This window comes from Protopterus annectens, chromosome 2.part2, assembly GCF_019279795.1.
Source record: "Protopterus annectens isolate FY-2018-M chromosome 2.part2, PAN1.0, whole genome shotgun sequence".
NCBI classification, from domain to species: Eukaryota; Metazoa; Chordata; order Ceratodontiformes; family Protopteridae; genus Protopterus; species Protopterus annectens.
In genome coordinates, this window is record NC_056730.1 from 655,375,826 (window position 1) to 655,392,086 (window position 16,261).

General features: G+C 42.2%; 1 protein-coding gene across 1 annotated transcript in view; it reads right to left on the minus strand.

The window, feature by feature from the left end:
- Positions 1 to 16,261, minus strand: part of SPEF1 (sperm flagellar 1) — a 516,028-nt gene that overhangs the window by 212,279 nt on the left and 287,488 nt on the right. Inside the window, exons 5-6 of the mRNA XM_044064457.1 lie at positions 14,227 to 14,302; positions 13,991 to 14,085 (exon numbers count right to left, since the gene is read on the minus strand). Coding sequence (XP_043920392.1) covers positions 13,991 to 14,085; positions 14,227 to 14,302 — 171 coding nt within the window. The remainder of the gene's footprint in view (positions 1 to 13,990; positions 14,086 to 14,226; positions 14,303 to 16,261) is intronic.

The window sequence follows — 16,261 nt, forward strand, 5'->3', positions numbered from 1 at the left end:
TGTGGTGCTTCTCTCTCCGGTCCTTTTTTCTTGCCTCTCTCTCCTCCAACCCAGCAGCGGGAGGTTGAGTCCCAGGTGGAGGAGGGGGATCAGGCGAGGAGGGAACCGAAGCCACGGTTCCCACCACAGGAGCGGGAGCCGAAGCCGAGTCCGGGGAAAGAAGTCCTACCAGGACCAGCTTCGACCTCCGCTCCTTCAATGCCCTGGGGTAACCCTGCAAAAATGGAACATCCAGAAGTGAGGTGTTCAAACCCTAGGCATCGAACGCACCGAGTGTGGCCATCAGCAGGGGCTAGCTTATGGCCACACTCGGAGCACTTGGAGAAAATTGCCTTCGGGGCTTCTGACATAATAAAGTCTTTTTTTTTTTTTTTTTAACAAGGAAAAAAAAAAAAAACCAAAGACAGAGACTAGTACTACACTAGTACACACACAAGGCCTCACACAATACAGTCACACAGAAACTCCGACCAGCGAGGGGAGGGTATAAACTAAAAGTTTTTAAAATTAAAAAATTTTTAGGCTGAAACTATAAAAATATAAAGGAGAACCTAACACAATCACTCAAATATCACTACAACTACTCAATAAAAGCTTTCTTTAAGTACAAAAAGACACTTAGCTGAAGAGCTCAGAATCCAAGACCTGGTTACCAGCGCGGCAAACTAGATCTGGGGTCATGTAGGGAGAGCAGGGCATTATGGGTGAGGGGAGGAGCTAGGAGCTCGGATCCATAGCTGGTAAAACCATGCCAGTTCGGATCCGATATCGGATCCATAACCCACAGGTTGCAGACAAATGAATCTCCTACTTCAGATATAATGTTTTAGTGTATTTGTAATAGCAGACACTTTGTGGTGGCTGAATCTAATAGAAAATAACATTCCTCATCCATTCACACAGCATAACATCAGTGACTCATAGGGTGCTCAGCTGGATCTACTTCAGTAGACGGAACATTTAAATGTTCGATGCCCATATGGCCGAGACCATAACATCGAACATTTAAAAGTTTGAAAACTGAAGTAGAAACAAAAAAAGAAAAAAAAAAAAACTAAACCTGCTTAGCAGGAAGGCAAGCCCCCCTGCACCCCCAACACCCCCCGCTACTTAAATATACCAACTCCAAGATCGCACTACATTGCGGAAAAGGGAAATCTTCCCGTTCTGCACTATACAGGGATCTCCATTCAGTCCGTTCAAACTTTTAAAAGTTTGATCATATGGTCTCGGCCATATGACGTTAGAACTTTTACAAGTTCGATCTACTGAAGGGGACCCACTCAGCTACATATCCCTATATGCAAGCACGTGTAATTGGGGCAAACATATCAGCTGTCTTCAGTTGCTGTTTACTTGTGTACAACAAAATGTTGACGTGCGGCAGCAACTTTGAAAAAAAAAGTATTTAGAAATATTTACTTAACCAACTTGTTTCAGATCTGTAACATATCAACCAGGAGGCTTACCATCTCAAAGGATGGTGACAAAATGGGACAGGCAAATGCAAGCAATCTATGGGAACTATACACGCATCATTCATAAAACCACGCATGCACAAAAGCCACCGCAATAAATTATTTATGCAATATTTACTTATTTTAGCTCAGTGGCTAAGAAAGTCCCAACTTTAGTGTCATTGATGAAGCACCCGAGTCAGAGATGACTGCAGCACACATAACATCCTCTAACCACTCTGATCTAACATTATATAACACAAGCTTCCTTCAATATCAATCACACCACAGTACAGTGGCTTAGTGGATGGTCAGGATGAATGGCTTACTATCCTGAACAATATTGGAAGTACTTTTGCTTGTACCCAAGTGAACATCTGCGACCTGTCACTGAAGCAGCCAGGTCCATAGGCTTGTAGGTTTCATCAGTTTGCATATATGCGGTGGAGTCACTGAACATTTACATACATTTGCTGGAAGGCACACACATAACAGCTGGTTAGGCTAAGTCAGGCAAAACAAATTTGCAAAACTGCCTATAATTCAAAAGACCTGCTTCCCACTAATGGCAAAAGGAAAGACAACTAAAATAGAGGAAGAACTGCTGATTTGTTAGTTGGGAACTGCTGATTGAGGGCTCAGTGTCTGTTACTCTAAAAGTGTATTAATTCTGGTTTAAGCACTTGGGCTTCAGGCCAGTTATTTTACATTAAGAGGGTTTGTGGTCTGCACTCTTGTGGGAGGAGAGGCTGGACTCTGCCCTTCTGAGCTGGGAATTTCTGGTTAAATGCTTATAGTACCTGCATATTTGAACTGCTTCTTACTGAAATTGGTACACCTTGTTTGCTGTAGCATAGACTAGATCCAGGCCTGCTGAATCTAGCTTTGTTTGTATAACTTGAGCACTAATCCAGGCATTCTTTAAAGTATTCAACTGTATTTATTACTGCTTAGTAGTAACTTGATTAAAGTGTAGCTATCATTCTAAGTCTTTTGGATTAAGCACTTGGGCTTCAGACCAGTTGTTTTACATTAGGAAGGTTTGTGGCTTGCACTGTGGTGGCAGGACAGGTAGCTTACATCCTGCTAAGTTGGGAACTGCTGATTGAGGGCTCAGTGTCTGTTATTCTAAAAGTGTATTAGTTCTGGTTTAAGCACTTGGGCTTCAGGCCAGTTATTTTACATTAAGAAGGTTCGTGGTCTGCACTCTTGTGGGAGGAGAGGCTGGACTCTGCCCTTCTGAGCTAGGAATTTCTGGTTAAAGGCTTATAGTGCCTGCATATTTGAACTGTTTCTTACTGAAATTGGTACACCTTGTTTGCTGTAGCATAGACTAGATCCAGGCCTGCTGAATCTAGCTTTGTTTGTATGCTTGTTGTTTGTTTGCTTGTTATTTCCCTGAAACGCTAATTCCACCTAAAATGCGGCTTTTCAGCGCTTCTGTGGATCCCTAGTGATATCTGCATTGCTTACTGTACTTATTTCCTTGTTTCACTTGAAAGAAAGTTACTGTTTGTCATTTTGCATTTAAGTTATCTGTAACACATTGCATTTAAGTTACCTGGCACTTGCTCACTAAGTCAGCACTAAAAATTAAAAGCACTACACCCTCACAAACTCCCCTTGAGTACCTTGTTCCCCATTGGCCCTTTTTTCAATTATAAAGGAATTCCCAATACTATTCTAGCATGTCCAAAGGTCAGTTGTCAATCTCCTCTCCGGTCCAGCTGGTGAATCTGGAAATCTTGAGGCAATGTTACAACTGCCTCATGTACACAGACAACCCTCTCCTCCTCCCAACAAATTCCAACACATGTGAGAGATGCAACAATATAGCCAAACTGGAGGCTAAGCTCTCTCAACTCAGTAATGGCGTAACCAGTCAGGAGGAGAAGGAAACCGCACTCACTACAATTCCAGTCTCACATAGACCTACCACGACAGCAAACCAAACACATAAACACACAAAACATACTCGGAGGCTCTAAATAAAAATCTGCCTAAGCAGCAGAGACCTCCAAAGCAGACACCCAAGCAACCGCTACCCCAAAACAAAACACGTGCAACACATAACTCACAAAGCCAGTGTGCCGAACAGTCACAGTCCTTAATGCTAAACAACACACCTGATACACTTGTAATAGGTGACTCTATCGTCAGGCACACTGACGACCCGCTCACCAGGCTGAACAAGGAGAAGGTCACGGTGAGCTGCCTGTCGGGTGCTAGGATCCGCCACATAACACAAGCACTCAGGTCACGCCAAGGCAAGTACAAATATGACTCAGTCATTGTCCATGCTGGTGTGAATGACCTGAGACGCACCTCCCTGGACTACATGAAAAGAGACATAGAGGAGCCCTTTGAGCATGTAGCCCAGGCCGGTATGACCCTGACCTTGAGTAGCATCTTACCCTCACCAAGAATGATGCCACAATATGAAGACAAGATGATCAATTTCAACAATTGGCTTAAGTATTGGTGTCATTCAAAGGGGATCCAATGCCTGTCAGCCTGGGATGACATGCTCGACAAGCCACGATGCTTCACTAGGGACGGCTTGCACCTGTCACGCCTGGGCTTTCGGATATTGGCAAAGGCTCTTGCTACCCCCATAGTGACTTTTTTAGGCAAGGCTCAAAAGACAAACCCACCTCCATAGGTATCACAAGGGATAAGAAGCTACGAGTAATGCTACTCAACGCCAGAAGTCTAAACCTCAAGATGCATGCACTCGAAACTCTCCTTAGCATGGAGAACATCGATATCTGTGCAGTAACAGAAACCTGGTTCAAGGCTCCCGAGAGCACCCAAGCACTACCAGTTTATACCTAATACCATGCTTTTCGGCCCCAAAACTTGGACCGAACCACAAAAGGAGGGGGAGTATCAATATTCGTCAAAGATACCCACACCTCCAGGTTGGTGGCACAGCACGAAGCATCAGAGTCTATCCATGTGCAACTAACAGTGGGTAAAACTGCCTTCCAGTTTATAGCCTGCTACAGACCACCCTCCCACATCCAGGAACCCCACTCAGCCTTCCTGAGAACACTGGAAAATATGAAGGTCTCTCCAAACACCATTATATTGAGCGACTTCAACTACCCAAACATAGACTGGGAGCATTACTCTAGCTCCAACACCCTAGCCCAAAGGTTCCTAGAATTTATAAACTCAAATGCTATGGAACAACTTGTTACCACTCCCACAAGAGGGGAAAACATACTGGACCTGATCATCACCAACATGGGGACTCTATGCTCCAGACCAGAAGGGTATCCCTCACTGGTAAGATTAGACCATAAACTAATCTCACTGGATATTCACATCCCGACCCCACCCCCTGCCCAGAAAACCACAGTGAAAAACTTCTCTAAAGCAAATTTCACACTCCTCAAAACCGAGGTGGAATCCTTCAAAGCCCACGGGCCTGTGGAAAATACGGCCCAGACCGCAGAATCCTTTATAAACGCATTCTATGAACACCTTCAGGAATGCATGGATCATGCAATCCCAAATAAAGCCAAGACCCAATCCTCCAAAGGCAGACGTCCTGTCTGGTGGACTCCAGCCATAAACAAACTATACAATAGAAGGAGAAAGCTACTACATGATAGAGCAAAATCCCAAAAAGGGAAGGCATCTCTGATCAGTATTAGCAAAAAACTACGGGCACTCATAAAATCGTCTAAGGCCAGCTTCGAGAGAAACTGCACAGGACACTAAGGATAATCACAAGGCTTTCTTTAGTTATGTTAGGAACCTGGGTGGGAATTCCCAGATATGCTCAGAATTAGTCCAAAATGACAAAAATACACGAACCCACAGACATTGCCAACATCCTAGCTGACAGGTTCAGTGCAAACTTCTCCCCCTCCCCACCAAAAGGGCAAATATCTATCCCAGCAGAGTGCTGCCCCCCTGACATCTCAGATGCTCAGGTAAGAGCAGCCCTCTCCAAAGCAAAAAACACAGCATCAATGGGACCAGATGGTGTCCCGGGCTCCTACATGAACTCCAAGAAGAGCTAAACCCAAACATAAAACTACTGTTCAATCTCAGCCTTACTACAGGATATGTACCCAAAGAGTGGCATACAGCAACAGTGGTCCCTCTCCACAAAGGTGGTGCCTCAACGGATCCTGGAAACTATCGCCCCATAAGCCTGACTAGCTTGGTCTACAAAGCTATGGAAAGGATCATCATGGACCTCATAAATAAAGATATTGGGGACCTACAGACACTGGATCCTACCCAGTTCGGCTTTGTTAAGGGCAGATCCTGCCTCTTAAACCTGGTCGATTTCTTTGAAACAGTCACCAAGGCCATTGACGAGGGAAGGTGGTCCACACAGCCTACCTGGACCTCGCAAAAGCCTTCAATACAATACCCCACTTGGGCATTATAGATAAGCTCACCAGCTTAAATATAACCCCCTATGTCACTAGATGGGTTGCAAACTGGCTCAAGGACAGAACCCACATGGTTAGAATTGCTGGAGCCATGTCAGACTCCAAACCAGTTACAAGTGGCGTCCCACAAGGCTCAGTCATGGGACCTCTCTTGTTCGGTATATATTTCTCAGAGGTACAGACCAACACGGAAGGACTGTGGCTGACCAAGTTCGCAGTTGACTGCAAACTGGGCGCCATAATCGACTCTCCAGCCGACACAAGCATCTTCCAAAAGGGCCTCATAGAAACAGACAACTGGTGCCAGAGCCATGGCCTCAAGCTAAATGCCAAAAAGTGTATAGTCATCTCCTTTGGCAAAAACAAAGTGCCCCCAAATTACCACATAGGTGGTAATCCATTAAGTACAGAAGAAGTAATTAGGGACCTGGGGACCCAAGTTGATAGCAATCTCTCATTTGACAACCAAGTGGCCAAAGTGGTTAGAAAAACATTTTATATAGCCCACCTAATCATGAAGGGATTCACATGTAGATCAGGGGAGGTCATCATGCCTCTTTACTCATCCCTCATCAGGGCCATAATTGAGTACAATACCCCTTTTGGGATGTACCTTACCAGACAACTGCAGTAACTGGAAAGACCCCAAAAGTACCTCACCAAGAGGATCAAAGGACTCAAACAGATGCCATGTGCTGCCCGGTTAAAGAAACTCCAGCTCTACTCAGTGGCATACCGCCTGCTCAGAGGCGATCTGTGCCTGACGTATAAAGCCATGTCTAACCCGGAATTAATGGACATGCTGCACCTCAGAAAATCCAAATCCCATTGAGCTACGCGCTCGAGAGACTTGAACCTCAGCACTGAAATAAATAGGACATGCTGGAGGGACAGATTCATAACCCAGAGGCTCCCTTCACTCTGGAATAAAATCCCAGTCCAGGTTAGGCAGAGTCCCTCATTGACTCTCTTCAAGAGGAATCTTGATGAGTGGATGGGTGATTGTAGGTTTACCCCGGGTATCACTTCTGTGTCACTGTTAGACAGAGGCACAGTATACTAACCTCGAAAAGGGCACAGCAAAATTAATTTAAAATGGGTGGCGAAAGCCAAACACACTCTGTCTAGGCTTATAAATGCCCTAGGGCGGATAGCCTAGTATGAACCTATGAACCTATGAAAATGATGGGTGCATAATCAAGTAACGCAGCCACCAGCACACTACCCGGGAAAGGATGGTAAAATTACAGAATAGGCCGAAAAAGGCCTTCTTTATAAAGAAAATGTTAGTTTGAAAATGTGGAAAAACTAAGAGATTTTGAGGCGACAAGAAAAAAAAAAAACAATTAAGAAGTCACTTAACAGTTCTTAAAGCTGTAATACTTAAAGGAATAGCACTGTCTTTAGCTCTGTGTATAAACAAACTACTGCTATGTACATCATCACTAAACAGATATTTGAGATTGGCTATTGAAACACGACTGAACAGTTGCTTCTAAGAGTCTAACAGGAGATCTTCAAGTTGAAGTCACTGTAACACTTAATCATAACAATTGGGTCATACACCCACCTTACCTTCACCACCCAAAGCCTGAAACTAAACCAGCGATTTACTTCCTTGCAGGTAATAATGCAGATCTTGCACATGACTATATTGGTTCCCTTGTATCTCTCATGTCTGTGTACATCCACTTCAGTTCTTCCCAGTAGAATTCAGTTAGCAAGAGAGTTGGTTGTTGTAGACAACCAGCACTACTTATATGTAACTAGGAAGACAAATTCAGAGTATAATGTACCAATGAAATGAGCTTATGCAAAGTACCCTCATGAAAAATGACTGAAAAGGTCAGACGCATGCCAAATGTGTGAATCATGTGGGCTGCCTAGACTAACAATTGTCCAAGGAAATAATGAATTATAGCAAAAGAGGTGAGTGCAAAGTTTAGCCTTCAACTTTGAAATTACAATAGAGTGACAGTAGTTAAAGAAAAATAATTTAGTTTATTATTTGCAATAATAAACAACATACAGCAAATATTTTTAGTAAGTGGTAGAGCTTCAAAGGAGGAAGAAGGCTGGAAGGTAATACTTAATAACAACACAGTAGGCAGTAGTATACTTCCAGTAATGTAAATGCTGTGAAAGAAACAAAACGATGTGAAGAGACAGGGCACAGAGGCTGGGATATAGACAGCACAATTAAACTGTGCAGTTTAGCATTGGAGGCTGCAACATTCCAGGTATTAGAAATTCAAAAACATGCTCAAATAAATACAAAATAATAAATAAATAACCTGCTGGTATTGTTGTCCAAGTTTTACCTGATTTTGACTTCAAAACGCATGCAATATTGATAAAATCATTTAACCTTGGTGCTTTCTTAGTATTAAGCATGATTTCTAATGATCCTCTAACACGTCCAACCTATTATCTAAATCAACTCCTCTATGATCATTATCTAAAACAGAATGTTTAAAAAGAGCATTATTAACTATTTTTATTCATAATGCCACAACATATTCATGCATCCCTTCAAACAAATTTCTTCTAATATTTCCACTTTTAAAAAAAAAAAAATATATATATATATGTATATATATATGTGTATATATATATATATATATATATATATATATATATATATATATATATATATATATATATATATATATATCACATGACAAACAGCTGGCACAACCCACAACCCCTTTACTCACTACTAATATCAAGATGGGTTAAAATCAGGCTTGGTCCAATGCTGATGTATCTACACCACTTATGTCTATTACAAACATACTTGGTCTCATGTTAATATATCTACACTACTTCCTGCTATTACAAGGATATGCTCCCAATCTGCATACTTGGTCAATGCTGACACCACTTATGTCTATTACAAACATACTTGTCTCATGCTTATTATATATCCTGCTCCACCCCCCTTAGAAGGTTGGGTCTTTTGAACCTTTTGGAAAAACATACTCCAACGGCAGAGAGAGTTTTTCTTTCCTGCTCCCATCGGGTTAGAGTGTCTTTTACTTTGGGTCCAAAGAGCGAGGAACCATCAAAAGGGGCATTAGTAAAAGTAGACTTAAAGGGCTGCAAAATTGCACAAAGCATCCAGGAGTGTCTCGCTCCATCTGCTGCGTAGGATATCAGCTTCATGGAGGAGTTGATGATGGAATTTAAGGTTGACAGCTGGGGGGAGACCTTCTCATTCACCCCCGCAGCTAATGTACCTTGTAGACTATCTCCTAGCTATTTCAGGAGATCTCTTTGTAGCCTTGTAAAGTGAGATAGGTAGTTCAGCGATCGGAGTGAAAATGTTGCTGACGAAAAGACATGCTTCCCGCATCTGCCCATCGTTTGAGAGTCTTTATTTGGAGGATGAACAGATGAGGAAGTCTCTGAAAGTTCCTTCTTGGTGTCTGCTGCCACCACCATAGCATCTACAGGGACCCCCTCCCCCTTAGTGAGGAAATCCTTTCCCGAAGGAGCTGACAAGAATTTGTTTGGCCTCCGAGGGACTGGTTCTATTGTATCAGGTGACTCCCACACTTCGACTAACCAGATCCATTAGCTCACTGAAAGGCAGAGACACCCAAGAGGCTGAAGGTTGAGATCCAAATGCCTTCAGGTACACTGACTCCTCATCAGAAGGGGTGATGGCCTGCCAGCCACCTCTCTGCTTCAGGATCTCTAGAATATCTGCAAATGAGATATCATCAGAGGATGACCGTGGGGACCCTTCTGACTCATCGAGGTCAGTGTCTGAAGAGATGGACTCATCTGGGGAGTCTACAAATTCTCTTCCGCGGTGGCTCCTCAGAAGGATATTCTGGGGAGGCCTCGGAGGACAGGCTCTGGATCTCTGCTGTCCTGCAGAATAGGTGGTGCTGAGACAGTAGCTGGTGCCTTAGGGGGACAAGTACTAGTACCCTTCTGTGGCACTGAATGGGTAGACAACACACTCATCAACTCAAAGGTGGATCCCGCTGGGTCCGAAGACTCCCTCAGCTCCAACACAGAGGAAGGCACGGAACCAGCTGGATTGGACCTAAGGCTGATGCAGGAACTGAGCTAACCCGGGCCGACACTCAGAGGGGTAGACTCGGCACCAAAGATGATCGGGGTAGAGAATCCCCCCCAGGGCCAAACGCTCCGGGCGGCACCAAGAGTGTTGGAGCAGAAATTGGCTCCATGAACACCAAAGGGGGTCCCGAAATCAACAGATCCACAATAAGTGGTACCAAGCACTCTGGCTACGAAGGTCCTGCTTGGCTCGGAGGAGGAACAACAGTGGGTACTATTGGTACAGTAGGCTCCAAGACCAAATGGCTTGAAGCCGAGAATAATTTAGTTAGCGCCGGCAACTTCAAGAGTCTGTGCACCACCCGTTCTACGTCATCATCAGATAAGCTCTTGGTGGACCTGGAAGATAGGAATGGAGAGTGATTCCTGTGCAGAATGGGAGATCTCAGTGTCGGAGAAACCAGTGAAATATCCATGGACCAGCTCCGAGAAGAGGCATCTTGTGGCTCCAAGGACTTTGGAGCTGAAGAACCAGGCTTGTCAATTAGTATAACCTCCGATGGCTCCAAGGACTGTGGAGCCGAAAAGGTAGTGGCCTTAGAGATTTTTGGTAGCTTGACTGGTGGCTCCAACTGAGCCGATTTTGCAGGTGATTGTCTCTTCTGGGATTTTTCCTTTTTGGAAGAAGGAGAAGAAGAAGAAGAGGAAGAAGAACTATGGATAGATTTCTCAAAAGTTGGCTTTAAGAGACCTTTAAGGATCAATTTGTTTCTCCTTTTTTGAAGAACCCTTGCACTGAAAGAATGACAAAAAGTACAATCTTCTTGTAGATGAATTGCACCAAGGCAATAAACACATATGACATGTCCATCTGTGATGGACATTTTTTGTGAACACTTCTGACATTTTTTAAAGCACGCAGGCTTATGTTCCCTCTCTTTTGGGTCTTGAGACATAATAAAGATAAGACCACAAAAACAACAACTGGAAAGTTTTAACCATTGAACTATTAAAGATAAACTGAGTAGAAAACTATTGGAAACACGAAGGAGACAGACAACCAGGGAGAAAAATAGGGCCTCTAACTCAAACGGCCCTATTTCCCAGACAAAACAACAAACTAACTACAAGCCCTCTAACTTAAATGAGCAAAGAGCTCTCTAGCTTAAACGAGCTGCTAATAACTAATACAGACAGAAACAACAACCACTACAAGGGATACAGATAGGCCTACCAGACAACGGCCAAAAGCAGCACCAAGGGAATAAAACTATAGGTATTTAACTATAATGCAATAAAAGGCACAATGATTTAAATATGATTGAATACTATGTTATATATTATAAAACAAAACAGTATTACAGGAAATATAAGAAAATTTGTCACAACTTAGCCATGGCCAAGATGAGGGCATCCAACCTCGTAAAGCTGCAAATGAGATCTGGGGAATTACACCACTGCATTGTGGGATCCCTACTTGCCACAAGCCAAGTTTGAGACTTTCAGCTATGTATTCGGCTGAGTCAGAACAAACCCATCATTGTAAGAATGAAGGCGAGATAGGACATTATGAGTTTATTTCTTACAAAGGATAAATATTTTGAACAGTTAATTATCTGCTCAGTCAACCATTGCATGGAGAGTTTAGCATAAAAGGTTACAATAAATGGCCAACACACAGGGTCATAGTAGTACCACCACAGCAGTTGTTTGATATGGCTGCTAGTGCAATTAAAGACAAATAATAGCAGCTAAGTTAAACACAGAAGACAAATAATGGTAGCGAAGTTAAACACAAAGTTGGGAGACAGATTTATCCATATCCCTGGCCCTATAGACTGGGTTTATTGCAATAGCTTACAACTATGGAATGCACTGTGTCCCTCTGATGCACATATCATGCTTCAGTGCAGCCCAACACAATGCAGCACAAAGGTGCACAAGGCACTGAAGTTTAAACACAAGTCATGAAAGCTAGCAAGCCAACCAATTTAATCTCCTCTGTTCCCAGGTTAATGAGGCACCCTGCCACAGGAGCACCAGCAAGTTACATCGTCTCAGAAAGCAAACTCTCAGTGCAAAAAACATTTTTTTTTCCTAGTAAAAATTAAAAGCAAAAAAAAAAATATATGACACTTCCTTACATTTAGAAGGCTCAGTTGTAGGTTAAGTACATTACATTAGCATCGACACAATAGCAGACTTGTTGAGCAACTCAGTGCAGGACAGCAAAATGGAACACTGCAATTTAAACACAAGACAAAAGCTACACAGACAATCGGTTTAATCTCCCTTGTTCCATGGCTTGATGAGATGTGCCAAACACCAGCAGGGAAGCCAGGAAGGAGTGGTGAAAATGGCTAGGTTGACTGTAAGTTGACTGTCAATAAGAGGAGTAAGTAGAACCACAGAGAAGTTCAACACTGAACAAATACTAGGAAATAAAATAATCTGAAAAAATAGCATTTGTTTGCAGCAGCACAATATTTAAATCTTCCTACTATAAGATTTCAGTTTACATTTCTGATACTTGGCATGGTTCCTGACCAGCCCAAAGTACTGGTATAGCTTCCTGGACAAGGTGGAGTTAATTCAGAGGAAAATGGACACTGGCAACATCATTGGTGGATATACTTAAATTTCCTAAAGGCATCTGAAAAGGTCTGTCACCCCAACCCTTGGTAGTCTTGGTTAGACGTCTGACTCACTCAGGACCTACCTATCAAACGGGGAACAATTAGTGGATGAAATAATGTCCTTTCTTCTTGCTGGATCCACTGTTGTTCTCAGTATTCATAAATGAGATTATAAACCTCTGTGGAAACTTGAAAACAAATTCAATACACTGACAATTCTACTACAGTTCTATTAGATAACACTTCGAGAATAAACTACAATATAGATTTGCATATCTTCTAGATATGACTCATTGCCTCCAGACAGCACTTTAATTTCAAAAACAAAATCCATGTTGTTCACATTCAAGCACTATCAAAACAACTGCATGGCTATGTCAATAATACTGACCGCTCCAAATGTCAAATTAAATAAAGTCTAATTACTATTTTACTATGTTTACCTCTGGCTGATGATGTCAGCACCATGAATTACCATACGCCGGCTTGGATGTTTCCCTCCATGACCAGCTAAACTTTGATCAACATGTGTAACACGTGAACAATGTTATCACGACCAGACTGAAACTTGACAGATTATACAAGGCTTGACCATTCCTTACAGACAGTATTAGATATTTCTACTTCACATTCACAATTGCTACCATCTCTTCAATACTATGCCTACTTTCTTACTGGGCTGTTGTCATCCTTTTCAACATAAGCTCAAGGAAATATACAATGCAAATGCCTGATTTGCCAAGATCAATACACTATGGCCCATCACTGTCTTTCCCTGCATGACCTATACTGCTTAGAGTTTGACCACCAGCTAGTCACAAATCTCCTCCACATGATTCTTCTTTCAGTACCTGTACTGTGGATTTTTGATTTGTTTGATCATCAGCTGCCAATGATACAGCTGTGTCTTGCCTGAAAGTGTAAATGTCAAAATTATCCTTCCTTGTCTGAGACCATCAAATGGAAGCAGACTCCGTATTCAGGACATCAGTTGGAAAGCTGTGCTCTGTGTCTAAAACCAATAACAAATTTAGTGTTCTTGGTACTGTGTTTTTACAAGGGAATATCCCAATAAACTCGCTAGGCAACCTGCAGTGTACCAGTCAGAAACATACATTAAAGCAGCCTTGAAGAGTAATCTACAAAGTAAATGGCACTTTAATTGTGACTGAACTTAAAATATTCTAGTCATAAAAGTAAGTTTGTTGTCTTCATTATATCTGGCTTACATTTTTTAAAAGAGCACCTTTAATATCATAACATCTATTGCTATGAATTGTCTGAGTTTGTGCCATTTCACCCTTTTTTTCAACTACATTATTCATTCAGTGTACTTTGCTAACTGAAAGCCTTCTGACTGTACTATTTTTGTTAACTAATAACACTCAGCCTGACATATTTGTCTTACTTTATTATTTCAGATCTTTTGAAATTTATGTTGATAATTTACCATGATTAATTTGTTGCTGCTGTATCTCCATAACTGCATATGATAAATTATCCATATGGTGATCCTTTGCATGCTTTCGACTTGTATGTCTCATACTCTGTGACAAGTTCTAAAAAAAGTCATACAGTCTAGTATCAGCTTGAAGCTTTTCTCCCTGGACCTATACTGAAAATGGACCTTCCCAGTTGGACAACGCTGGTTTACAAATATAATTACCTAAAAGTAAAGATACCTACCTTAGGGATGAATGTTTATTTCCTTGATAGGTGTGTGGGTTATTTCCTGTTAGAGTGTTCTTTGTCTTCAGCCGTGCTAGGAAATAAACTATGTATTATAAATCAAGAAGACTAAAAACTACTACATACTACTATAACTACTACATACTACTATTGTGCAATTTAAAAATATACATCCTAAAATAAAGGCATAAGTCCAATTTTGTGGCAAGTATTTCCCTTTACTATAATGACTGTTAATATGCAGATTTCACAACAAGCCCATTTTCTTTCTAGACCGTGGACAGAAAGACAGCAGTCTGGTTGCAGCAAATGTTTGTTGTCATTGTAAAGCATACATGATCACTCTTGCCTTAATTAAACATAGATACCAGAGTGCAGGGGATTAAGAAGTGTGGCATAAAACTTGCCTCAAAAGGGGATTATATGAGTTCAGAAAGTGGCAATGAAAAATAGCTTTCATAATATCTAAGACATTCTCAGTGGTAGACAGTTATTTTAATACAGTCCGGCACAGATCAAATGTCAGCAACTCATTTCATTTTATCAAAGCAAACAAATATTCTTCAAATATTTGAGGCTGTGAAGTTTGAGCCATTTGCTATTTAAAATGAAACTGGTCATTTTTTTCTTTCTGTTAACAAAATGGATGAATAAGTAGGAAAGCTCTCCATCTGAAACTAACCCCTGTCCATTTCTTCCTACATCCTCCTGAATAAAGCTAAAGATCTCAAAATGCAAAGTTTTTCATGCTGAGCTGTGGCTCTCATTGCATTAAAGTTGTTACATGATATGAAGCTTAGCACATTACCAAATTACTTCCCTTGCTCGCCAGTGGATCTTAGGAAAAAAAAAAACACCAACTTTATTAAGACTTTGACAAGAATAGCTGGGTCTTTAAATGGTAGCCAGAAATGAAATTAGAAATTATGTACTTACCATAACGTTCCATCTGAGTAGGTGGATTCATTTGTCTGCAACCTGTGGGTTATGGATCCGATATCGGATCCGAACCGGCATGGTTTTACCAGCTATGGATCCGAGCTCCTAGCTCCTCCCCTCACCCATAATGCCCTGCTCTCCCTACATGACCTCAGATCAAGTTTGCCCTGAATCAAAATACCCTGGAAAGGGATAACATATAATAAGCAGGAAACTGACAAGGCCAGGGGGATAGGAGGGCGGGATGGTTACAGACAAATGAATCCACCTACTCAGATGGAACGTTATGGTAAGTACATAACTTCTAAATCTGAAGTAGGAGATTCATTTGTCTGCAACCTGTGGGACAGAGTCCCCAGCTACCTGAATCTTGGGCGGCCGTCATGGAAGGATATTCCGGAGCACCGCGGAGCCAAAGGATGCTCTACCTCTAGATGTGATATCCAGCTTGTAATGAGAAATAAAGGTATGGGATGAAGCCCAAGTGGCTGCTGAACAAATGTCATCCAGAGGAATCCTAGCCTTAAAGGCCGCTGAGGTAGAAACTGACCGGGTTGAATGGGCATGGACTCCGTCCGGTGCGGGCCTCCCAGAGGCTTGATAATCTAGCAGAATACACTGCAAAATCCAGCGTGACAAGGAGACTTTGGAAATTGGCTTACCCAGATTGAATTTGGCAAAAGAAATGAACAACTGATCGAATTGCCTATGACCAGCTGTCCTGTTAAGATAAAACGAAGCTGCCTGTGAACATCCAAGGAATGCAGCTTGTATTCACCCTTGTTCTGATATTTAGGAAAGAAAACAGGGAGGTTAATGGACTGATTAATGTTTGCTTCTGAGGCTACCTTAGGAAGAAAGGAGGGATTGGTCCTGAGGTATACGCGGTCCGGATGGAAGACCAAGTAAGGAGGCTTTGAAGATAAGGCTTGAAGTTCCGAAACTCATTTGGTCAAGTAATGGCCACTAAGAAAGCAGTCTTAAGGGATAAAAATGTAAGATCTACCATGGCCGCAGGTTCGAATGGAGGAGCGGTCAAGGCCTGAAGAACCAAGGACAGATCCCAAGGAGGAACCGCTTGCTTGACAGGGGG